The sequence below is a fragment of the Aythya ferina genome (assembly GCF_964211825.1).
Source record: "Aythya ferina genome assembly, chromosome: 5".
NCBI lineage: Eukaryota > Metazoa > Chordata > Aves > Anseriformes > Anatidae > Aythya > Aythya ferina.
Window position 1 is genome coordinate 26,374,575 of NC_140301.1, and position 26,813 is coordinate 26,401,387.

Below are 26,813 nucleotides of genomic sequence, written 5' to 3' on the forward strand. Positions count from 1 at the left end.
TTAATGAGTCTGGCCACCCAAAATATCCTATTTTATATCCCTATCTCTATAAACTGTTTGGGGAATCCAAAACTTCACTTATTGAACTGGGCTTGGCACAGGAGTAGAAATCGTATCAAGAAATATGAATATGAAATAGGGTGTGTTTAGAATTTCATCTATTCCAGTCTCACGGTGCCTCATTTTCTCCTTAAGAGTGGAAACTTGTAGATATCCACCATTCAGAACCCTTTTTTTTTTTTTTTTTAATGGAAATGGAGGGTTATAGTCATATTATGGAATAACACAGCAAGGCTTATTAATGGAGTTTTGCACACCATTAACACAGATTTTAGATATTGCGATGGGGAGATTTCACAGAGCAAACCATTGGACGAGGAACTGTACAGGCAGAGAAGTGTTGTTTCTGAGTTCCAAATGTGAAATATCTTCCATACGACCCTCGCAGGGAGAACGCTGCTTTTTAAAATGATTGCCATATGCTGTCTGTTGATCTCCTGCTGGCATGCTTATCTTCTAAGCGTGTATAGAAGTCTCGCTTGAAAGGTTGTTCACTTAGGAACAGGTAGTCATTAAACTGGAATAGGTACATGCCTCTGTATGCTGGGGATCTTTTACTGTCCCAGGTAAGGTGTCCTTAAGAAGAAAGGAGTAGGGCCAGAAACAGTGTGCATGCCTTGGTCAGTTCTGGTTTTATATACTCAATTGAAATTCTGCAGGCTTTTGTCCAATGACTTGCTTATGTACAGTTAAGGAATAGTGGTGGCATCAGACATTAAGACATTGCTCTTTGTGCTCTCAGTTGAGTTTCTCACAACTCTGTTGTTAATTATCTTTCAAAGAGCAATGCCCTTTTTGACTCTCAAAATGAAAACATTTTACTTCAAAATTACTTCTTACTGATTTGGAAATTTTCAAATTCCATTTTTGTATCAATACCTGTTAATAATAAAGAATTTCTAAAATGACAATTTTTTGACATTGTGGCTCTTACTGTAATTTTGTAAACAAGGTTATGTCACACATTCTGCTTAGTTTAAAACCCCTTTAAATTATGGGAGTGGAAGCTTTGCTGAATGTTTTCAGGAATGAACGAATGTTTTTCATTCATTTTCTTCTGTCATACATTTAAAAACAGAAATCATGTCTATTGCTTCTTTTACATAGTAGCACCTTCATGACTAAAATTTAAAAGTTAGCTGCACAAAAAACAAAACAAAACAAAAAAAAAAACTGTATCAAACTATGGTTAATCAACTCAAGTCTATGGAAGTTAGGAAATGCACCTGATGTCTTGAATAGATAATACATTATCATATAACTTTTAATTAATATAATCATTTTTTCCCCACAAAACTGTTGTCTCAGTTGAAAAGGCTGCATTAGAATGAATTAGAGTTGTTCTGTAAAGGAGGCAATATTTATTATACTTTGTAAAAGTAATATAAGTAATATTATTTGTAGTTACAAGGTATTAAGTGAAGGAGGTAGGATGTCAGAGGAAGAAAAAACATGGTATTTTGATTAAAGTGCTTGAATATCACATTGAATCTCACAGAATATAGAATTTTATAGAATTTTATAGAATCTTATAGAATATTACATTCTAGAATTTTATATTTTATATTACATTCTAGAATTTTATAGAATATTACAGAGTGTGTGTGTATATATATGTATATATAATACATTTCTATTTTTGCCTGATGAGTGCTGGTCAGATTATTTCAAAAAGAATTCTCCTGGGTGGTCATTAATTTTCTGCCTAATTTTCTGTGCATCCTTAGGATGCAGATTTGCAATGGTGCTTGACACTTTAAGTGCCATATAATGGTAAATGTAATACATCTGGTAGGATAACCTTAAAAGAAACATCAAAAGTCTCTCCCAAGATTTTTGATCTTGTTCTTTCATCTCCTTTCAGTAAAATGTGATACTGGCATAAGTTTTTCATGTCAGAAGATGTTATGACTAATTGCAGTTTGTGAAATGTTCATTTGGGTATGCTACAGATTAAATTATTTTATTTTCAGAAGAGAAATCCTTTGCGTGTAATGCACAGCAAGGAAAATGTCTTTAAAAAAAATTGCACAGCAAAAATAAAATATTAATGTATGTTATTAGGCGTATGCATTGAGAAATGTAGAAGTCTTGTAGAAACCTTTTTTAAAAGACCGTGTATTCTCATTGTAATGAATATGTTTGGATAAACTAAGGTTCTTATTCTGCTGTGACCTAATATTTTTTGGTTGAGCTTGTTACCATAATGTTGTTTATGTATAACCACATTTGCAAGTCTGCAGATTGCTTTGTTTGAGAGTTGAGAAATAGCTCTCAGTTTTTCTTCATTATGTCCCCTAGAGTCCCCTGTAAAATGATTTTTCAACATTTTAAACCCAATGGCCTAATGAACGCAAAAGTTAAAAAGAAATGCAGGTCCTTTCTTAAATTAGAACAAGAGCAACCATCAACTGCTTGTCACCTTGGTAACTTCACTATACTTTCCTTATTAGGGATGCAGGAAGAAGAACTGGAACAGATTGGTAATTAACATATTTCACTGGTTTGTCAACTTTCTTCTTCAGCAGATCGCTTTTCCTAAGATGGTGGCAAGCTGTTGTCGATTCCTGTGCTACTTCTGTCGAATTAGTCGTCAAAACCAAAAAGCCATGTTTGAGCATCTTAGTTACTTACTGGAAAACAGCAGCGTTGGGCTGGGTATGTCATGTAGCTGTAACAGTTAAAACCAAGACAAAAAAGGGAATGTGCTAGTCTGCCATCTAATTTGTATAGCAAGTTGAACTGTGTGCTGAAGCCTCTCTTACATTTTCACATTTTTCTTTCATCTTTATATGTCTGTTAATTATATTTGAAACAGAGTAGTTTAATATGTTTTTTAAAATATCTTGAAAGATTTAGGATGAAATCCATGCTGTTTGACATTTTTTTCCATCCAATATAATTGCAATTGGAAATCTAATATTAATTTAACCCTCTGGCAAGGGTCAGTTTCATCTGGGCATCCATACAAGTTACTTTTTATTTTTTGTTGTTGTTTCCCTTCCCTCTAAATCTTGGTCCACTGATGTGAATTTCATATTTTTCCTTTGGAATAGGTGTTTGATTTTAAAATGTGGATGTGCTAGATTTTGTAGCTCAAGAAAATTTCTCTTGGCTAGGTAGATGGCCTTTAACAATAAGGTATATCAAGACAAGATAGCTTGTGATTTCACAGTGTTTTAGCTATTTTTAGTTATTTTTATATTTATTTTTAGTTATATATATTTATTTTATTTTTAGTTATTTTTTTGTTTTTAGCTATAGCATGATTGCTGTTTCCATCCCTACATTTGCCCATATAAAACACAGAAAATGGAATAAGAATGAAAGAATGAAAACAGGCAATGCTGAAGTTTGAAAATTTATATTTTAGCTGAATATAGGCATATTATAAGTCTTGAATTGGTATGGTTGTACAATTTCTTAGAGTTATATAGCTGGAGTGTTGCTCTGCTAGATAAATAGTTGTATATATTTTTTTCTAGTTCTCTATGTTGTTAATACTGATTTCTTTATCTGCATTTAAAAGAAGCATAGTTCTTCATGTTTGTGGATATGGATGCCAAGACAGAAAAGAATTTCAGTATTTATTTTAACATTATTTGAAAGTTAACCATGTTCTTGATTGAAGAACAGCCTTACAACATACTGTTAATATGTTTAGATTCTATTGTGATTGCTGCCATCTGCTGCATGACTGTGATTACTGCAAACTGAATTTAATTTTTGTACATTAACATTCTTCTGCAGCATTTCCTTCAATGAGAGGTTCAACACCACTAGATGTTGCAGCAGCCTCCGTAATGGACAACAATGAGCTTGCACTAGCACTGGAAGAGCCAGATCTGGATAAAGTAAGTGATCACTCTAACCTACTTATTCAACAGTGTACTTGTAGTAGGAGGGAAAAGGGCAAGTCTGATCACAGTAATTTTTGAATATGATCTTTTAAGAAATAGTTGCTCTAGGAATGTGCTGTCTTAGGATGAGGTTTACTGAGCAGTATTTTCCTTGCTTTGGCTCTGTACCCTGCTTTGGCTTTATACTTGGTGGGAATCACAACAAGAGAGAACAAGAAGGTGTTTTTCTGTCTTCTGTATCCTTTCACTATTATTATCAGCTAGAAAGAATAACAATAAAAAAGGCATGAAACAGGAGAAAGACATGTCAGGAAACATTGTCTGGGGAAGAGCAAATTCAGGTGAAGTAAGAGGAGAAGGTGAAGTCTTATGGCTTAAATAAATCAGAGATTGATGGGGAAAACAGAAGTAAAATAGTAGGTTAGATACATGAAGAAAGGAAGTTGGAATAGAATATTTGGTTTAGCTGCAGCAGTAAATTGAATCCAGGATCTAGATTTATTCCTAACCGTTCACAGTGGTTAGGAATAAAGGGAAATTTAAGGAGAAGAGGGATGAAGTAGGAATAGCGGGTAAAAAGATACAAAAAATGGCATAAAGTTCTCTGTATACCTGGGAAGGAGAACAAAACAGTAGATGGAAGGTGGATACAAAGTCAGAAGAAAAGGAATGCAGGGAAGGGAAGGGATATGTTCTAACACAGCAGTGAGAAACAGAAGCCAGAAGGCAGAGTTTAATATGATAGTTTGGCAGAGGTAAAGCCTTTGTGGAGTATGGGGGTAGATGAGGGTAGAAGTGGGTGAAGAATGGTTGTGGTGGTGTTTGTATTCAGCATATACATTGGGAAAGGCAAAGGTTAGAAAATGGAAATAAATGGACATATGATGGGGATAGTTCAGAGAAGATCGGGACAGGAATATGAATAGAAAGGGTGTGAGAGCACAGGAATATGCTAATTTGATAAAGATAACATTGAGAACAATTCCCAGTTTTTTTTATCATTTGCAAACTTGCTAAAGGTGCCCTCCATTCTGTTGTTAATGAAATATTAACAGTATTGACCCCAGGATACACCGTTAGTGATTGGAGCACCAGCATTGACTGTCATATTTTCAAGGAAAGTAATATTAGGCAAGTCAGTGAATTACCTATTTCAAAACCTATTTGAGGACTAAAATCATGCTCAAATGTTATCTTTATGTATTTTAAATAAAAACAAAGATCTCATCTGTGCAGTTACCTGACAATTTCCTTTTAAATGGTTGAGAAAGTGTTTCATTCATGTTTCAGAAATTCAGCTTACTATAATTAATGACATTTGTAATTTCTCAGTGATTTGTCATGCTTAAAGATATTCTTCTTGATAAGAAATGCTATATTGGGTATTTGTGTATTACCAAAAATTTTAATCTTTATGGTTCTCCAGACACTTAACTGTTCACTGATATTGAGCAATCTCCTGAAAATTTTAATTATTTGCATATGTATTAGAATTGGATTTACAGTAGGTAAGCTTCCGATGCAACATTTACTTTGCTGTTGTAGCAAATTATTCATACATAGCTATTTATGTGATTTTGAAGTTGTTAGTATTTTTAACTGTTGTTTAAAAAGTGTAAAAAAGATCTGAATATTTAATTCCTTAGTATTTTATTTTATTTTTTACTTTCCAGATTAAACCTTTTTCATGTTGTTCTGTTGCTGTGTCATGATATAGTTTGGTAGTTTCAGAAATAAAGAGTGTTTGGCTTTTTTGTCATTATCAAAAGCAAGAACTAGAAACTGACTGATGCAATATTGAGCTATGTTGGTAGTTTCTCAGATGAAACACCGCATATTAAAACCATGTTATTTAAAAAAAAATCATGCATCGGCAGTATTTTTAGAAATTTATTTCCACATACATGAATAAATAATTACTTTTATATTGTAGGTTGTTACTTATTTGGCTGGTTGTGGCCTGCAGAGTTGTCCAGTATTGCTAGCTAAAGGATATCCAGACATTGGATGGAATCCAATAGAGGGTGAACGTTACCTGTCATTCTTAAGATTTGCAGTTTTTGTTAACAGTAAGTATAATTTCTTGGCATTCTATAAAAAGGGTTTCTTAAAATTACTTTCCTGTACATAAGAATGTGTTAATGGATGAAGAGAGGATAACGAATACCATTCTCATTGCAAACAACAGGTAATTATTATATGCTGTTTATTAATTTTTTTTTTTTTTGAATCTTCAAAGTTATAGTTACTTTTTCGTTATTCCTTTTGCAATTTTTATTATTGATTTGAGTATCTTATTAAGGTAGCAAATGAAGTTAGGAATTCTATCAATAAGTAAACTGTGTATAGAGTAAATTGCAGTATTTTAGGTCAGACCGTGATATATCTGAAAACATAACCAGTTGGCTCTGATTTTAGAACTTTCTTGGCCACTAAGCCACCGGGAGAATTAGAGGTTTTTAATTAAGCTATTTTGCATTTTTATTTGCATTTTTTAATTAAGCTATTTTGCATATATAAGGCAATTTTCCAATAGAGCACTGGCTTATGTAGTTTTCTGAGGTATCAGGTTCTAAAGCATCTAGTAAAAAACAAAATCTGTGCAAAGTCAGGAGTTGTGTTTGTTCAAGATCATACCTGTGAAAATACAAAACTGAAATATTTGAAGTGCTTAGCTGCTCCTTCCAAAACCTCCCCATCCCAGTTATCTCATCTATTGTTACCTTCCTTTGACTCTGACTTCATAGAATCATAGAATGGCCTGGGTTGAAAAGTACCTTAAAGATCATCTAGTTTCAACCCCCCTGCTCTGGGCAAGGTTGCCAACCACTAGAGCAGGCTGCCCAGAGCCACATCCAGCCTGGCCTTGAATGCCTCCATGGATGGGGCATCCACACCTCTTTGGGCAACCTGTTCAGTGCCTCACCACCCTCTGAATGAAAAACTTTCTCCTAATATCTACCTAATATCTACCTAAATCTCCCCTGCATTAGTTTAAAACCATTCCCTCTTGTCCTATCACTACCAACACATGTAAACAGGCATTCCCCCTCCTGTTTATACACTCCCTTTAAGTACTGGAAGGCTGCAATGAGGTCTCCCCGGAGCCTTCTCTTCTCCAAGCTAAACAAGCCCAGTTCCCTCAACCTTTCTTCATAGCAGGGGTACTCAGCCCTCTGATCACCATAGTGGCCCTCCTCTGGACCCGTTTGAAGAGCTCCACATCCTTCTTGTGCTGGTGGCCCCAGGCCTACATGCAGTATTCCAGGTGGAGTCTTACAAGAGCAGAGCAGAGGGGGACAATCACCTCCCTCTCCCTGCTGGCCACCCTTATTTTAATGCAACCCAGGACATAGCTGGCTTTCCGGGCTGCAAGCATGGACTGCTGGCTCACATCCAGCTTCTCTTCCATCAGGACCCCCAAGTCCTTCTCTGCAGGGCCACTCTCAAGTTCTTATTCTCCCAGTCTATATAAATACCTGGGATTGCCTCAGCCCAAGTGCAACACCTTGCACTTGGCCTTGTTGAACCTCATTAGGTTCTCATTGGCCCACTTCTCCAGTCTGTCCAGGTCCCTCTGGGTGGTACCCCTTCTCTCTATTGTATCGACTGTACTGCTCATCTTGGTGTCATCTGCAAACTTGCTGAGGATTCTGTCATCTATGTCGTTGATAAAGATGTTGAAGAGCACCAGACCCAAGACCGACCCCTAAGGGACACCACTTGTGATTGGCCTCCACCCAAACATAGAACCATTGACCATAACCCTTTGGCTGCAACCAGCCAACCAACTCTTTATCCACCTAACAGTCCATACCTCTCTTCAAATCCATACCTCTCCAATTTAGAGAGAAGAATGTGGTGAGGGACCATATCAAAGGCTTTGACTTCCTGATGGCCCTGTTATTCATTGCTAAAAAACGCAGTTTCTAATCCCATTTTTTAGTGTGTGTTTAGGATACAAAATTCAATTCAGTATAAACTGGATACTAAAGTTTATGTGCTGGGATATTATTGTAGCTTGTAAGTAAAATACTGATACTGATGATCTGTGGGATAAAGCTACTGACATCCCAAGTTCAGTGACTGAACTCTTTCCTTTCCTGTGTTTTCTTCCTATATGTCCCATTAATCTCATCTCATCCCACAGATTATTTTTATAAGGTGCGCACTGTGAATTTTCTAAATGTTTGCATTCAACCATGAGCTGAGCATATTTTTTTTCACTGGGTCACAACCTATGTGCCTTTCCTGAATTTATATAACAGATAACCTACTTTCTTCCCTTTTGAACTATACATACGTTTTTCCACACAAAGCTTATTTTAATGTGTTTTTTGCGTATAGAGAAGATGAAGTATTCAATTTCAGGCTTTAAACAACAAGAAGAGTATTTAACCAACATGTAAGGATGCAGTAGAACGGAGATTTTACCCCTAGATAGATTTAATCTAAAATATGAGTTATTCTTTAGTTATACTGAGAAGATTCAACTCTAAAATGAGTGTTCCACTGATGAAGTACCAAGGCCAGAATGTTAAGCAACATTTTTTTGTTTTAGCTGGCCCACTTAAAATCAAATAATTCTTGTCCTGTGCTAGGTCTGGCTGGAATGGATTTAACTTTCTTCATAGGAGTCCGTAAAGTGCTGAAACACTGTTGATAAATTACACATGTTCTGGCTATTGCTGAACAGTATTTGCACAGTGTGACGGCTTTCTCGATTTTTTCCCACTCTGTCCCCTTCCTCGCCCCCAGCAAGTACGTTCAGGCTGGGCTAGAAGTTAGCAGTGGACACATAGCCATGAGAGCTGACCCAAACAGATATTCCATATCATATGACATTGTGCTCAGCAATAAAAGCTCAGGGAAAGGATTAGGACAAGGGAGATGTTCATGGTCATTGTGTTTGTCTTTCCATACAACCATTACGTGTTCTGGAGCCCTGCTTTCCAGGAACTGGCTAAATATTTTATGCCACGCTTCACTGCCTATGTGAAGTGGTGAATAAATTCATCTTTTTGCTTTGCTTGCATGCACAGCTTTTGCTTTTCTGCTAAACTGTTGTTATCTCAACCCATGAGTTGTCTCACCTTCCTTCTGGCTTCTCCCTCTCCTGCAGGGGATGGGAGTGAACAAGAGGTTGGGTGGTTGTTGGCTGGGGTCAACACCCCCCCACACCTTCCCTTCACCTGTCCAATTGCTGGATTATTGCCTGCAGTCACCCTTTATACAAGAAGCTAAAGTGAATTTTATTCAATGTGTGTGGTATCATGAACTTCAGTAAGAAGTACATTTCTCTGTCTGTGTGTCAGGAGCGCTGCTTACAAGATATTTCCTAAAGCCATGAATGAATTTATTCAAAATATACCTGTCTGTAAATGGAGTCCATCAAAAACTGTCTCATCATCATTTGTACAGGTTGCCCAGGAATAGAAAACTGCCACTTTCAGTGGCATTCTCACTTGTCGGTATTATATGTTTGGGTTACTTTCTAGTCCATTTTGTGCAAAAGAACCTATCACAATATTTAACTCTAGGAGGAAGTAGTCTTTGGCACAAAAAGTAAATTAACCTTCTGAAGTGAAACTTCTAGACTGAGTGTAGTAAAACTTTGGCAAGGCATGTCTATAGTGTCACTTTTAAACCTAGGTATCCTTTGGTAAAGCACTTCTCATGCTGCCAAAATGATAGATTTTTGCTTTTAGAAATAAGATTGAAGATTTATTTTATATTTTGTAAAATTCAGAGGAAAATAGTCTCCTTCTGACTAAAGGATACCTTTCAGGAGAAAATATGTATTATGCTACGACTTTATTTTGGTCTTCAGGTGAAAGTGTTGAAGAAAATGCAAGTGTTGTTGTCAAGCTCCTTATTCGACGACCAGAGTGCTTTGGACCAGACCTTAGAGGAGAAGGAGGAAATGGTTTACTGGCAGCTATGCAAGAAGCTATCAGAATCTCAGAGAATCCTTCTCGTGACCTTCCCTCACAAGGATATAAGAGAGAAGGGTAAGTAAACGTGAATGCATGTTTGGAAAATGATGATTTAATAGCTGGTTTAATCTCACCAGAGCTATATAGATAATAGACCCTATTGGGTAAGTCATTATACAAACCCAGAACATTAGAGATTCACACCCTCAAACAGTTGTCATGTGGAATTTGTGAAATACGATAATGTAGAATAAGAGTTATGGAAGAGAAGAAGCCTGAAGGACAAAGCAAATAAGAAGTCTGTTACAGAATGAAGCTAAGATAATGGTAAAGTGAAAGAGGAAGACAGAAGGGTGATATGAAGTAGTTATTACTGTTCAATTGTTTCCTAACTCTAAGGATTAAAAAAAAAAAAAAAAAAATTGTAGTCTGTAGCTAGAGGAAATGGTTGTATCTGATTTATAGTCTCTGGATCATGGATCTAGCTCCAGAGAGGAGCTATAAACTTGGATTAGCAAAAATAATCACTGGTATTACTGATTGTCTTTTAGTGATGAGGAGGAGGAAGAGGAGGAGATTGTGCACATGGGCAATGCAATCATGTCATTTTACTCAGCTCTCATAGATTTACTTGGACGCTGTGCACCAGAAATGCATGTAAGTTCATTCTGTCACTTGTTCAGAAAATGTGGGAGATTTGTAAACAGAACTGTATGTGTCTAACTAAAATAGTCTCTATTCAAAGGCTTTCTACTATCAGGAGGTATGCTTTATTACATTTTTCACTGTATCTATACAGTTGTGTTCCCTGCCAACTGTTCATAAAGAATCACTGACTTTTGATTCCTAGTGTTCTGTTATTTATGTAAGATTTGGGATTTTTGTATGATTAAAGCCAAAATGAACTACTAGTGGTACACATTTACACTGCCAATAAAATTTCTGAAGCTGGCCCTTTACTGTCCTCTAGAAAGCCACAAAAGTAATTTTCATAACAGTGTGATGCAGAGCTTCATTCTTGTGTACTGTTGAAATATGGTATTAACACTACATGAATACATAGAAAAATAAGTGAAATAACACTTTTGAATGTGTAATGCCTGTAAAATAGCCACATATAAAACTTGGTGTTAAAGTGACTTTTACTTGCCACTATTTAAAATGCTTTAGTAGCACACATCCAGATCAAAGTGCCATATTTATGTGTCTCAGTACAACAAAAAGCAAGAGATTTGACTTGTAACCTCCATACTTAAAATTACCAAAGCTATTAGCTTTACTACCTGTAAATTGTATCTAGCTGTATATTGCTAGTTTCATGTTAAGAAAATTACTGGAAGAGGTTTTCAGAGAGACAGATTGTGAATATGTAAGTTCTGCTAGAAGGTAAAACAAGTTGGTCACCCCATTATTGTTAATTCCTTTTGTGATTTTTACTGCATAAAAATAATAGGAAAATGTGTAGATACATCTGACAGGTTTGCATCTGTTCATAGTATAAAAAGGCAAGCTGAAAAGCTATCACTGAATGTTCTGTAAGTAACTTGAGTCTTTCAGAAATTTTTGCTTTCAGCACTTCGTCTGATTGATCCTTGGAAAGCTTAGCCATGTAGCTGTTTGTTTGTTTGTTTTATTAGGAATTTATAGCATCAATAAATTATCCATTTATGATACCAAAATTAGGAATGATGAAAAAGTAGGATAAGCTTAAAATCAGCATTCCTTTATAGTGCTGTGATAGATTGGATTTCTATGATTTTTTTTTGTAGTGTTTTGGAAACACTATAGTGTTTCCAAAAAACATGCTAATATCAGTATTTTTTTTTTTGTTATTATTTTTTTTTTCTGATTTCACTCAGTATTAACTTTCTTAATTGGTGCACTTTTTCTAACAGCTTATTCAAAGTGGAAAAGGTGAAGCTATTCGAATCAGGTCGATCCTCCGATCTCTAGTGCCAACTGAAGATTTGGTTGGGATTATAAGTATACCGCTAAAGCTGTCAACAGTTAACAAAGGTAACTTCATTACTTTTAGTATATAAGTTCACGTTTTGTAAAAAGCTGTTAACACATAACTTTCAGGTGTGAAATGTTCTTTAGATTTTAATTAGGTATGGATCAATTAGACCTATAGAAGAGATACTTGGTTCTGTGGAGCAGAGAACGTAAAAACATAAGAAATACCTTACTGGAACACTGCAGTGGCCCATCTATCCCAGTATTTTGTCTCATGCAGTTGCTATAGAGACACTATCTCTTTAGGTATAACACATAAGCTTGACCTCATTCCCTTTGTACTTTCATCACTCTGAAACTTAAAAATACTACAAAATCAAGATGAAAAAGGGTATTGATCATGTATTCTTGCTTGTTGTGTGACTGTTGATTCTTTCCTAGAAGTGGTCTTGTAGTTATGCAGGGTGGATTTATTTCCAAACATAACTTCCAAGATAACCCTACAAACTGTAATTTTATGTAAAGTATAAATGCAACAGAGGAAGAGGTTTTTATGGTATATGATCTACATCTTTCCTGTTAGTTGCTGCATGTTCCACTGGCTATAAGCTACCAATTTATCATTTTGTTCTACTCCAAAGTAATGTTATCCTCCTTCCCCTCCTTCTGTTGTCCTTTCTTTTTCACAAGGATTATCTATTCCTCCTTACAGTCATTCCCCTTTACAGATGGTTTATCATTTAGCGTCTGTTACTGGTGTCTTTGCTTGTATTGCATATTCTTTCTAGTCTAGTTTACATGATACAGAAATGAAAATTATTAACCTTCTGAAACTTCACAGTTACTATATATATTAATGTTTGTAATAATATGTGTCTTTAATTTTACCTTACAAATATTCTCTGTAATAGTAATGAAACACGTAGAATACTTTAACCATTCATTCTTAAGTTTGCATTTAAGACAGGAAGATTAATCAATTGCAATATGTTTTTTAATAACTACCTTGAATTCTTTTTCAGCGTGCAAGAAAACTGAACCAAGAATATGATTTCAGACATTTGATTTTAGTCAATAAATGTAATTATAGTGTCTTTCATTGTCTTCTTGTTTCTTGCTTATTCAGTGATTTTCTATTAAAAGTCATTATATATTTGTGTAGATGGCACAGTAAATGAGCCAGATATGTCTGCAAATTTCTGTCCTGATCATAAAGCACCAATGGTACTCTTCTTGGACCGTGTATATGGTATTAAGGACCAAACCTTCCTCCTTCACCTATTGGAAGTTGGATTTTTACCAGATTTAAGAGCTTCTGCCTCTCTGGATACAGTAAGTATTTTGCTATGCAGATTAGGTGCTTTAATGGCTCAATTAGTGTAATAAATGGAACTTCAAGTTAAAAAATCTTTAAAAAATTTGCTCACTGTAATCCCAAGCAGTAATAGTTCAGTATATTTTTATTCATTTCTTGAGTTTAAGTTTTAATTGTAAGCATTCAGTACCACAGAAAGCAATGATGTAGTGTACTTTAAATGCAGGCTTACCTTAATTACTGTAAGTACATGGGATATTCTGTAATAGGCTTTTATTTCATGCATGCTTTCCAATTGCATTGAAAATTCATGTATGTGCAGGTAGGAAAAATTGAGTGAGATGAAAAATGCTACCTAATGCTTTGTGATTTTTCATAACCTGTTTAAAGAAATAAGCTGCCTGTTTTCTTTTTTGCTTTTATTGGTTTAAAGAGCAGTGGGGCAAGAAATCAGTTTTTAATGGGATAAGTGGGATGACTTAATTTTCTCAAGTTTAAAAAAAAAAAAATAAAGGGCTTTTGTCCTCATGTATATACTGTGAATACTATATTAGTACCCAGCCACTAAAGGGACCTCAGGAATATGTCATTATTATGTTTTATAATTTCATATTTAGTAACTTTTATTCCATATGATACTAACAATCAATTACTACTTCATACAGGTTTCTCTAAGTACCACAGAGGCAGCTCTCGCACTAAATAGATATATTTGTTCAGCTGTGTTTCCATTACTCAAAAGATGTGCTCCCCTCTTTTCTGGAACAGAGCATCATGCCTCTTTGGTTGACTCCATGCTTCACACAATATATAGGTTATCCAAAGGACGTTCCCTTACAAAAGCACAACGAGACACTATTGAAGAATGCCTGCTTGCTATTTGCCAGTATGTATGATGCATATGTTCAAATTGATTTCTTTTGTGTGTGTATGGAAATAAGAATATGTATTTTAATAATTTTCTTCATTGTGTATAATGTAGAATGAAGAGAGTTTTATTCCTGCATGAAATAAATGACCTGACTGTATGACAGGATTTCTTTTCCTAAGAGAAAATAGTTCTGATTTTTCTGTTACTTATCCTGCATTCTACAAGCTGGTGCATTGCTATGAGCATTGCAATGATACAAAATGAATTCTGGTTATTTGTAAAAACAAAATTCTAGTTATTACCAAAATGTTTAGGTGAGTTTGACAGTGTATGTGTTGGGGATTTAAGGTGTTGACATGTTTGTATTTTTTCTTGTGGCTTGAGAAACCTTGTTCTTTGTTTTAAAAAAAAAGGAAAGAATGAAAATAAAAAAAGAAGCCAACGAAGAAACACTTAAACCAAAACATAAACTACCCATCATTCTCCAAATCTGAAAACTGATCCTAAAGATGAACTGAGCCTTGAAGTAGTAGAGATGTACAGATTTATTTCTAATAATAGTTATCATAATGTATTTACAAGACCAGTTTCAGTCACGAGTGTTTTGCTGCTTTGTAGTTTCATATCAAAAACCATTCTTTTAGGGCAATATTCTGTTTATTTTGCTTAGATTGTCTCCTCTATATATCTAAACCACCCTGAAGAATCCTTAAAATTGAACAAAGAAACAAACAAAACCCAATAGCAACAAAAAACACCCTTTCCTCTGATGTTATATGGGACAATCATACCTGTTGTCTAATTGCATAACAGAGTCCAAAATTTGCTTATCTTTGTGTTATATCATTAGATAGATGACATAGAGTCAGGTTCTTCAAACTTATTTAGAGAGTCTAATATTTGTTTTTTCATGATTTTTTATACACCAGAAGGTATTAACTATTCATTTTGTTTTTCGTTGTGTGCACACCATATGTTTCTCAAAATAGTTTTCATGAATCATTTGAATACCAATGTGGAAAATAATTTAAATTTGTATTTAATTTTCACTGGACTGTATGAATTTTTACTAACAAGAACTTCCTTTTTCATTTTCTTTACTTTTTTTTTTTTTTTTTTTTTTTTTTTTTTTTAATTACAGCCACTTACGTCCCTCTATGCTACAACAGCTGTTGAGAAGGCTAGTTTTTGATGTACCACTACTCAATGAGTACTGTAAAATGCCTCTCAAGGTAAATGGTGTATTTTGTGTACATGCATTCAGCATAAAACTCAGTTCACAATAATCTAGCTAGCTGGAGATAACAGTCTTTATGCTTCTTCAGCACAGCTCTACCACTCCCACAAAAAGATAAAGAAGAAATAAAGACTCTTTTTAAGATCTGTTAGAAGTAAAGAAATAAACAGTATTGGTGGGCATAAGTATAATATTTAATAAGAAATAAGTATAATAATATTTATTTAACTGTTTAAGCAGATGCTACCCAGTGTGTTATATTATTAAATATCAATGTTTTACACACTTTCACTTTTTTTTTTTTTTTTTTTTTTTTTACACCTAGCTTCTGACAAATCACTATGAACAGTGCTGGAAGTATTATTGTCTACCTTCAGGAATGGGAAGCTATGGAATTGCAGCAGAAGAAGAATTACATTTAACTGAGAAACTTTTCTGGGGAATATTTGATTCCTTGTCTCATAAGGTAATGATTGGAATTCATGTTTCACTATGGGCTTTCTATAAAAGCATTACAATGATAATTTGCAATGCCAAGAACAGAAAATGCCTGTATCAGCAATTCTTTCACATAATACAGGATGTATGACAAAGAATGTTTCCAATGAAGTAACATTCTAATAAAAAAAAAAAAAAAATTGAGTCCTGAATCATGAGGGATTTGGGATTTTCTCCAAATTAATAAAATGTGAGATTTTTGTTTTGATATAGCCATATACCTTTCCACTGGTAATGATTGCTTGCTGCACTAACAAGTCAGTGTTCTCTATTCAGCTTTATTCTACTTTGCTCTCCTAAACTTTTTATAATACTTTTTACTGACATATAATAGCATTATTTTTACAAAATGTCTGTATATGCTAATCAAATTACTGGTGTGTGCACTATAAATCTAAATTATCTATTTTCAAACTGACACTTGTATTTTGTTATTTTGCCAGTCTTTGCCTAAGTTAAAAACTATGATCCAACCATTGCATAAATAAACATTTTCCTGTAGTACTCTTCCAAGGTGTGATCTTAGGATTTTTGCACTTACTAATGTTTTTTTCGAAGTAATGTTACGTTTCTGATATTAGAAATGCCTTTCTGGATAGATACTTTTTGAACTTGTTCTCTTTGAACTTGGCTCAAAAATCAAGTTTCACTATGAGAATGTAGCAATATTTTTCAGTGCATCCCACTGAATGTCCATTCCAGTTCTAGTCAACAAATTTAGGTGATCGTTTCTCTATGCATCCTTTTTATAATACGAAAGTAAACATTGTCTCTTCACTACTCTAGGATGGCTTTTAAGCCTTATTTGTATTTGGTTTTAATGACTTCTTAGTCTGTCTCACTGCTGTCACAGGTAGAAACAGTGTCAGTAGGGCCTGAGGTCACGATGAACCATTTTTAATTTGTCTTAGTATTTTACAAATAAATGAAGACGATGTATTTCTGTCAGTATTGGTGGCCCGCTGTAATAGGATTTGTATCATTTTGTAAATGATTATTAGTCCAATGAGAGCATTGTGTAAAGCTGCTAAGCTACAGTGTTCTCCATTGTTTTGTTTTGTACTGAGATATTTACAGGTTTGGCGTTTTCATTGCTTCCAGATGTGTTAGTGGAAGTAGTTCACCCTGTGATCTCACTTCTTTTGCTTGTGCATTAAGCACTAAAGAACATTGTAACAAAACTAAAGGAAGTTAAAGATTCAAAGTTTCAGGCATTCTTCTTGCTGTAAAGTATAATTTTATCAGCAAGAATCTTCAGTGGAACTTAAAATTGCTTTTCAGCATTTTGTTAACACAAAAATAATAAATTTGTCATTCAAATTTAGAAAGTCATGTAGCTTATCTGTGTCTTTCAGTGAAGCAAGAGAAATATTTCTTCAATTTATTAAATAATTATAATAGCATGGAACTCTTGCACATCAGTGTTCAACAGTAAATGTGTTAAACTCTTTTAAAAGTACATCAGTATGCATGTTATACAAGTGGGGAATCTGAAGTGATTATTTTTCCCAGGGGCACTAAGAATGTAGTTTGAGAGCTTTTAATGAGAACCTGGACCTCCTATGATCTGCTGCTACTTTCTCTTTGCTCCCCTCCCCCCCCCCTTTTTTTAAATAACTTAATTTACACACTTAACTTAGTGTGTAACAATTGACCTTGAATGTTTTTCATGGCAAGTTAGCTAAGGATAGGATAAATTCTTCATATGTAATTGCACCATGTGTTTTTATGTATCAAGTACCATTATCTCTAGAGCTAATTATTTAGAAGACAAAATGCGCTAGTTCACCTCTTAACAGGACAATTCTGAAAGATAGTGAACTGGCTTTGCAACAGTAAAACACAGTTTTCTTTGACTGGCATGATTTAAACTTTAAGAAGTTTAGGGCAAAAGACGGATAAACTATTATGACTTCTGTAGTTAAAGACAGTATTTTGTAGATTACTGTACTTCTCTGACTAGGTAATCAACCTTTGATTCTTTCTATGTAGGCCTTAACAGCCTGAAGAAATCTTTACATGCTCCTACATGTATTGTATATGCTTATACAGCTGTCAGCATACTCTTACAGTAATTGGAACAGTCTTGAAAATGTATTGGGTTGATAACAAGAAAAATACAGGTCATACCGCAATATTTTTGCTCTGTGCTTAGTTTTAAAATGTGCTTTACTGTCTCTTTGCATCTTCTAATATTTGTACATATGGCTGATTGGTTTTCACTAACATTTTGCATGTTTTTCTGTTGGGTTTTCCAACCAGTTCCTATCTCTCCTGCAGAAGTACGATCCAGAGCTCTTTCGAATGGCCTTGCCTTGTCTAAGTGCTATAGCTGGTGCTTTGCCTCCTGATTATTTAGATACACGAATTAGATCAACTTTGGAAAAGCAGACTTCAGTGGATCCAGAAGGAAATTTTGATCCCAAACCTGTCAGTACAGCAAAGTGAGTAATGTATTTCGTAACAAATTCCTTTCCTTATATATTTTTATAACATTTTCCTTACTAACACTTTTTTCTCCTCTGTACAGAGCAGTGGCCAGTGACTGACTTTTTAATGATATTAGTACCTTTAAGAAATAATACAGGCATTTTTGCTTCTTGCTTTCAAATGCTTTGCTAGAACATTAGCGGCAATACCGGTTGTTCTCTGGATACTCAGTACCCTGAGCTGGTGGAAGGGGATGGGGAGCAGGATGTGGCCCTCATTATCCATGAAGAACTGGTTGGTGACCTGCTACGGCACTTAGATGTGCACAAGTTGATGGGGCCGGATGGGATCCACCCAAGGGTACTGAGGGAACTGGCAGAGGAGCTGGCCAAGCCACTGTCCATCATTTATCAACAGTCCTGGCTATCGGGGGAGGTCCCAATCGACTGGCGGCTAGCAAACGTGACGCCCATCTACAAGAAGGGCCGGAGGGCAGACCCAGGAAACTACAGGCCTGTCAGTTTGACCTCAGTGCCAGGAAAGCTCATGGAGCAGATCCTCCTGAGAGTCATCATGCAGCACTTGCAGGGGAAGCAGGCGATCAGGCCCAGTCAGCATGGCTTTATGAAAGGCAGGTCATGCCTGACGAACCTGATCTCCTTCTATGACAGAGTGACGCGCTGGGTGGATGAGGGAAAGGCTGTGGATGTGGTCTACCTTGACTTCAGCAAGGCTTTTGACACCGTCTCCCACAGCATTCTCCTCAAGAAACTGGCTGCTCTTGGCTTGGACTGGCGCACGCTTCGTTGGGTTAGAAACTGGCTGGATAGCCGGGCCCAAAGAGTCATGGTGAATGGAGCCAAGTCCAGTTGGAGGCCAGTCACTAGTGGCGTCCCCCAGGGCTCGGTGCTGGGGCCGGTCCTCTTTAATATCTTCATCGATGATCTGGACGAGGGCATCGAGTGCACCCTCAGTAAGTTCGCAGATGACACCAAGTTAGGTGCGTGTGTCGATCTGCTTGAGGGTAGGAAAGCTCTGCAGGAGGATCTGGATAGGCTGCACCGATGGGCTGAGGTCAACTGCATGAAGTTCAACAAGGCCAAGTGCCGGGTCCTGCACCTGGGGCGCAATAACCCCAAGCAGAGCTACAGGCTGGGAGAGGAATGGTTGGAGAGCTGCCAGGCAGAGAAGGACCTGGGAGTGATGGTGGATAGTCGGCTGAATATGAGCCAGCAGTGTGCTCAGGTGGCCAAGAAGGCCAACGGCATCCTGGCTTGTATTAGGAACAGCGTGACCAGGAGGGCTAGGGAGGTGATCGTCCCCCTGTACTCAGCTCTGGTGAGGCCGCACCTCGAGTACTGTGTTCAGTTTTGGGCCCCTCGCTACAAGAAGGACATCGAGGTGCTTGAGCGGGTGCAGAGAAGGGCGACGAAGCTGGTGAGGGGCCTGGAGAACAAGTCCTACGAGGAGCGGCTGAGGGAGCTGGGCTTGTTCAGCCTGGAGAAGAGGAGGCTCAGGGGTGACCTTATCGCTCTTTTTAGGTACCTCAAGGGAGGCTGTAGCGAGGTGGGGGTTGGCCTGTTCTCCCACGTGCCTGGTGACAGGACGAGGGGGAATGGCTTTAAGTTGAGCCAGGGGAGTTTTAGGCTAGATGTTAGGAAGAACTTCTTCACTGAAAGGGTTGTGAGGCACTGGAACAGGCTGCCCAGGGAAGTGGTGGAGTCACCATCCCTGGAAGTCTTCAAAAGACGTTTAGATGTAGAGCTTAGGGATATGGTTTAGTGGAGGGCTGTTAGCGTTAGGTTGGAGGTTGGACTCGATGACCTTGAGGTCTCTTCCAACCTAGAAAATTCTGTGTGATTCTGTGTGAACATATCCTGTTTAGCAGATACAAAACACACTACTCTTAGCCCTGTAAAGAACTTCAATATTCTGCAGAGTATGTAGTAAATTAGTACTTCTTATGTACCCCATTCAAAATATTTGAGATATTTACAGTTGATGCTGTCATTATTTAGAGTGTGGTACAGTGATGGCAAATGGTACAAGACCATCAAAATCTAGTAAGTGATTCAATTAACCTATTACCAAGTTTTTATAAAATCTCATTTAGTTTTGAGACTTAATCCTAGTAACCTGGTAGAGCAAAACAAGCAAATCATGTGTGATGGTTTAGTAGAGACATGAGCTTTTAAGTAATTCTAAAATACAGAGTTCTAAAATGTCTATATTCAAGAAATGACTATTGCTGATTGGTGATTGCTGTTAAAATCAAGACCCTCCACTAACCATCATTATTTAATGTGAGACGTCCATACTAATACTGTCTTGCGTTAAGAACTACCAAGAATTATGTATTTGAAGACTCTCTGTAAATGCTATTATAGCTCTGTTTTGCTTAGTGTTATTTATTCTAAAGAAAAAATACATACAAAGCGAAATGCCTTACCTTCATTTGGAGATGAAGCTTTTTTTTTTTTTTTTGCATAGATCAGAGTGCAGTAACTTACAATTGAATGACCAAACTCTCCTTTCTTTACAGCCTTGTACTTCCTGAAAAGTTGGAGTATATTGTCAGCAAGTATGCTGAACATTCCCATGATAAGTGGGCCTTTGATAAGGTAGGAACTGTTTTAAGACTGGCAACTGTCTTACCCCAGTAATACCTGAGGTGATTGTTGAAAACAAATGTGAGGTGTTTAAATGATAGGCACTTGTTCAGCGTGTGCATGTCTATATTCTTTAGGGATATGTGGAAGAAACATTTTGCTAAAGCAAGTGGATTGATACTTGTCACTTTTTCAAAGTGAATTTGTTAAGACAAATATTTGGTAGGGACTGAGGAGGGGTGCTTAATTTGTTTTGTTTCTGTTTTTTAAAGTAAGAATATATATTTCTTAGCATCATATTGCCTTGGTAATGATGGTCTTTTAATGGAAGTCAGAAATTCAATTTTACTGCAGCAGCTCTGTGATCTGAGAGTACCTGGGAAGTCTAATATCGTTTATTATTTCAGAAAATGTCGTTAGAGTTTTTCTTTATTCTTGACTTTGAGAACCACACATTGATTTGCCCTATAGTTTTCCAAGTGTTCTATCACTGTGTTGTCTGTGGTTCAGCACTTCGAAAGAGGTGTAAGGCATATGTATAATGTGATTTTGAACTTTTAAATGTTAAAATGAAACATTAAATTTATTGAAGGGCTGTTTAGTCTTAACAGTTTGCAAGTTTTGATGTTAATAAATAGAACTTGTAGAGTTAAAACTGAGCAAAATGAAGTTTGATAGAGTTGCAGTTTTTACTAAGTATGTTGAAAGTGTTTGGATATGAGTAACTCATTTAATCCAAGAATGAATTTTAAGCGTCTCTTTCATTGAAGGAAAAGACGGGATAGATTTATGTAACTTATTGTGACAATTAATAACAATTACATTGAACAATTATACAGAAATAACAATTCTGTTATTGTATGTGTCTATATATGCAAATCTGTAGAGAAAGACTACATTAATGTGTGTATAGTTACATATATCTCAAAAGTTAAATTTCGATTAATATTCTTTAAAGCAAAGGCTTCAGTAAGTTACCTTCATTGATACTTGATCTGTTAACATCATATATTTCATAAGACAAGCAGTGTGTTGCTTCCAGAAATTGCATCACAATTCTTTTTCTGAGACTGCTTTTGGTATGATGTTAATTAGTTCAATCACCACAGCCTGTATCTTTGATACTAAATCAGTAGAGAGTATTGATCACCGCTTGTCATCTGTGTTACGTAAAATTATAATTTTGACACTGAACTTAAAAACAGATACTCATTTCTCATAGGCTAATGCAGAGTCAACATAGATGTTTGATTACTTCCAGAAATTGAAATTTGGAAGCAAGTAGAATCTTTCTTCTCTCTGTTGCTGACTGTAGCTTCCCAGAGAGTAGACAAGCTTTTTTCTTTTTGTTTTGAAACTTTAGCCAGTACCACGTTAATGCATTAATCATTAGTCATTCAAACCATTAGTTTGAAAGTGGCCAGTGTATAGTAGAGTCACAAATCTTTGCATGAGACTTACTGCTGATAGTTAGACTCTGATCTTCCCAGGCCATGTTTTATTCTGGTGTATCCACAGATGGATGCATTCTATTACACACAAATTTCTGTGGCACAGTGTAGACATTGGAGTAGATTAGCAATTCAGTATGACACACAAAACTTGCTGTTTCTCACTCATCTGTGATGCTCTCATCTTATTTCACTATATATATATCTTTTCAGACTAATAATGGATGGAAATATGGTGTTTCACTGGATGAAAATACGAAGACTCACCCATTAATAAGACCTTTCAAAACTTTAACAGAAAAGGTAATAGAGAATACTTAAGCTGTATTAATGGAAAGTAGCTTGATTTTGTATACTTTTTTCTAATACAATTCAAATTTATTATACAACTGGAGGACAGGCAAACTCCTCTTATCTTACAGATAAGAACAGCGATCTCTATATGCTACAGTGATTGTTTAGTTAATAGAGTCCTGCATAAATGATACGCTTCTGCTAGGCAGCCTTCATAGGCCTGAGCCAATTAGTAATAAAGGCAGGGTTTTCAGGTCTCTGTGGATGAGGAAGTGACTGGCAACTACTCTTGTGTTCTAAGTAAAAGTAATCTAACATATCTAATTGAAGGTAATTCTGTCTTCAAGAAAGATGGTAGAAAATTTTAATGAAATGGGAGAACGTGCTTCAGTTGAAATTGGAGAAAAAATATTAAAAATATTTTAAATACACTTTACATTTGAATTTCTTGACTGGGCATGAATGTTTTTTAGTTGTCAAAACACTGAACTAAACTGGAATTTTGTTGTATATTTTTGCAGTGATTCACTAGGTGACCTAGTTAAGTCAATTACATTTGTCCCCCTTTACCGTACTTTTCCCATTCAGAAAATTGAGATGACAAAATTAGGAGTTCTCATTTCCCAAGGTTTGTAAATTGCTTTGATATCTTCAGAGAGGGCCTGAAGTATTGTTGGTTGAATTATTATTTAAGCTGTTTAAAGGGATTTTTCAAAATGGTCTCAGATTTGAAGTTCTGAACTATTTCTAAAATCAGGTCTTTCCATAAAAACTGTTAAATAAGTATCATAAAAATTCTTATTTATGGTTAAGAGTTGAAATACTTTTATTATGTTGATTTGAGAAGTCTTAATACGATGCACTCAGAATTTTCTTTCCTACAACTTTTCAGATTTTGTATAACACCTTTACATTTCGAAGGACTGAAAGCTCTCCCCTAATTTGCTGTTGATGGCTGTACTTACACGAAGAGGTTTATAGATCAGTAATGTTCTGTATCTGTAAATAGATATAAATAGAGGAATGCTTAAAAAAAAAAAAAAAAAAAAAAAAGCTTTGTGTTCAAATGTACATACTTAACTAATTTCTTGTAAATGAAATTTGTAATTTTAGTGTCATCAGTCTTAGATAATTTTGGGCTGGAGCAACTAATTAGTAGGTTTCCAGATACAAACTACATTATTGCTTCAGAGCTCAACTTCCCTTAGTTTTTAATAGACATATTAACAGTCAAAAATAAAAGCAAAAAGGTGTGTAACTACTTTAAAGCTTGTTTCTCATGCAAAAAATATTATATAATGTCTACTGGATTTCTTTAACTTTTGTGGCATGTGACAATTTATGATGAAGAACAGAATATTTTTACTAAGTTTTTGCTGCTTGTTAAATGAAGAAAATTATTTGCTTCAAAGGAAAAAGAAATTTATCGTTGGCCTGCTAGAGAATCACTGAAAACCATGTTGGCCATGGGATGGAGCCTAGAAAGGACCAAAGAAGGAGGAGAAACAATATTACATCAGCGTGAAAATGAAAAGCTCCGCAGCATATCTCAGTCTAGCCAGGTGAGATGGAATTGGTTAAATCTGGAAGAAAAAAAAAAAAAAAAAAAAAAAAAAAGGCTTGGTTGTTAATTTACTGAGAAACTATACAAAAATATGTTTATTTTATATTCTTTTCAATGAAAAGAAGCTTCTAGAGTTAGAATTCTGAGATTGGAAGTCTCGTCACTATAATAAACAAATACACTGTAACATTAAAGAGGGGACTGCAAAAAAAGTGCAGTTTTTACAAAGCCAAGGTGGTCAGAGACCATATCTCTTAATTTTCTAATGGAGAGGGATTTTGTGTAGTCATTTAAAGAATACATGGCACAGTATTTAAAGCTTTTTGTTTTACAATAGTTAAATCTAGAAAATTTCTTTCTTGGTCAAACAGAAGAACCTGAAATTGGCTTCTGTCAGGATTATTATGACAGACAAATAAGATTGTTCATTTAATACTTTTTGTAAAATCTTACAGGCAAGTGTTGCAGATAAGTATATAGTGCATAGCATTTTGATGTGATAAAGACTATTTCTTTCATTTGTAGTTGTTTTTTCGTTGTAGTTGCTAATATGTTGACCTATAAAATTAAAAAATGGTTTCAAACAAACAAAATGCATGACATGATTCAGTACAGGATTTCAGCACGTTTAACTTCAGTACATTTGAAACCACTGATTTAGGTGTGACTTCACATTTAATCACAGGAATTAGGTTTGTTACATTGGAGCTTTCACACTTTAAACATTTCAAGACTGCATAAATATTTTAGACCTTTTTCTTAGTCTGTGAATTCTTTTAGACAATAATTAACTTTAACTTTTCATTATGGTGTCTTATCTTTAATATATGTTGTTCATTCGTGTGGTTGTCACACCGTTCTGTCATGTTCTGAAGACACATTGAATGCCTCATGATTGGTCTCCTTACTTAGGCTGAAAAGCATATAAAAGCAGGTTGTCATCTATTGCCAGCAGAGGCATCTGAGTTTTTTTGCATGTTTCTCATTTCCATATCAACAGATGTACTGTTAATCATCCCATGTGTTGCCAGCACATTACGAGGTGAAAGGTGAACACAATTTCTCAAGGAAGTTTAAAAAAAAAAAAAAAAAAAAGTAAATACTGTCACTGATTAGATCAATAAGAGAGGTGTTGTAGTTGAATATTGAATTCTTTTATCTAAAATATTTTTTATTTGAAAATAATAAAATAATTCTTTTCTTTTTTTTTTTTTCCCCTCAGGGAAATGGATATAGCCCAGCACCACTTGATCTCTCTAATGTGGTGCTTTCTAGGGAGCTTCAGGTTTGTATTTGTATTTTGCATACTTTGTGCTAGAATGTTGTTGTTTAATCCAGAAGGCAGCTGAGCACCATGCAGCTGTTTGCTCCCTCCTCCCTGCCACAATGGGATGGAAGAGAGAATCAGGGAAAAAAATAAAAAAAATAAAATCTTGTGGGTCGAGATAAAGACAATTTAGTAGGAAAGAAAAAGAAGGAAAATAATAATAATAATGATAAAAGAATATACAAAGCAAGCGATGTACTATGCAGTTGCTCACCACCTGCAGACTGATGCCCAGCTCCTCTCTGAGCAGTGCCCCCCACCAGTTTCATTGTTCGGCATGATGCCATATGGTATGGAATACCCCTTTGGCCAGTTTGGGTCAGCTGTACTGGTGCTGTCCCCTCCCAGCTGTTGCACACCCCCAGCTTCCTCAATGGCAGTGCAGTATGAGAAGCTGAAAAGTCCTTGACTTAGCGTCAGGACTGCTCAGCAACAATTAAAAAGTCAGTGTGTTACCAGCATTATTCTCTTCCTAAATCCCAAACACAGCACCATACCAGCTAGTAGGAAGAAAATTATTTCTGTACCAGGCAAAACTAGGACGTGGAAAGACTTAGTAGACTTTGTTATTGATGATTTGAATTTTAACAGATTTTATGAGTGTACTTCTGTCTTTGTTTGTGATTCACTGTTGTAAAAAGGTTCACATATATTATTTATAAATTTTAAAAAGAGATTTCTGCTCTTTATCTCATTGGTGCTTCTTGAGTTCCTAGAACAAGTTAGCGTGAAGCCAGGGAAGGGACTGTAAACAGCTTTTGATATATATTTAGCCTATGCCTGTGCTTACTTTGTATAACAGTTGAATATATTGATGCTCCTGATGTTACGCACAGACCATGTGCAGCCATATGCTTAAAAGCCTGAGAGAATGGAAGAATTCATATTATTATTCCAGACAGTTTCATTGTAAGAAAGAAAGCTGCAAAACACAGTTTTGCTTGTGTATTATTTTTCAATATATTACCCTTATCGATAAAATGACGTACAAATTTTAAATAGAGCAATAGTAGTGAAAAAGTTTATACAGAATGAAGAAAGTTTTTTGTTTTTTTTTTTTTGTTTGCTTGTATGTTTTGTTTTTGTTTTTTATTTTTCCTTGAGGGATGCCTACATGTTTTTAGTGTGCTCTTCAGTGTGTTAAGAACTTATAGGGCTTCTACTTTTATTTTCTACTATTTGCAACTCTTCTCACCCTCCCTCTCAACCATATTGAGTAAAGAAATCTCTCTTTACCTCAACAATATTTATACCATCTGCCTTGCTTCAAACTTGCATATTAGTATTCCTTTATGATTATACATGCAACAGGCATCTCTCTTTTTTTTTTTCTTTCCTATGCTCATTCTAGAGTAATTTCATCTCCTGTGTTAACAACCACAAAGATGCATATTTTCTTAGGCTT

The 26,813-nt window shown here is 35.6% G+C and overlaps 1 protein-coding gene across 12 annotated transcripts in view; it reads left to right on the plus strand.

Moving 5' to 3' along the window:
- The window catches only part of RYR3 (ryanodine receptor 3), a 234,846-nt gene that overhangs the window by 138,028 nt on the left and 70,005 nt on the right, over positions 1–26,813 (plus strand). For 5 of the 12 annotated variants that reach the window (XM_084519997.1, XM_084519996.1, XM_084520000.1 and 2 more), the window contains exons 41-55: positions 2,586–2,718; positions 3,811–3,914; positions 5,854–5,989; positions 9,751–9,931; positions 10,408–10,513; positions 11,752–11,872; positions 12,975–13,144; positions 13,793–14,013; positions 15,140–15,230; positions 15,561–15,701; positions 17,996–18,177; positions 20,706–20,784; positions 22,437–22,526; positions 23,930–24,079; positions 25,304–25,366. In XM_084519997.1, the coding sequence (XP_084376123.1) occupies positions 2,586–2,718; positions 3,811–3,914; positions 5,854–5,989; positions 9,751–9,931; positions 10,408–10,513; positions 11,752–11,872; positions 12,975–13,144; positions 13,793–14,013; positions 15,140–15,230; positions 15,561–15,701; positions 17,996–18,177; positions 20,706–20,784; positions 22,437–22,526; positions 23,930–24,079; positions 25,304–25,366 (1,968 nt within the window). The remainder of the gene's footprint in view (positions 1–2,585; positions 2,719–3,810; positions 3,915–5,853; positions 5,990–9,750; positions 9,932–10,407; positions 10,514–11,751; positions 11,873–12,974; positions 13,145–13,792; positions 14,014–15,139; positions 15,231–15,560; positions 15,702–17,995; positions 18,178–20,705; positions 20,785–22,436; positions 22,527–23,929; positions 24,080–25,303; positions 25,367–26,813) is intronic. The other 7 variants (XM_084520001.1, XM_084520005.1, XM_084519998.1 and 4 more) reach the window with 3 other exon arrangements.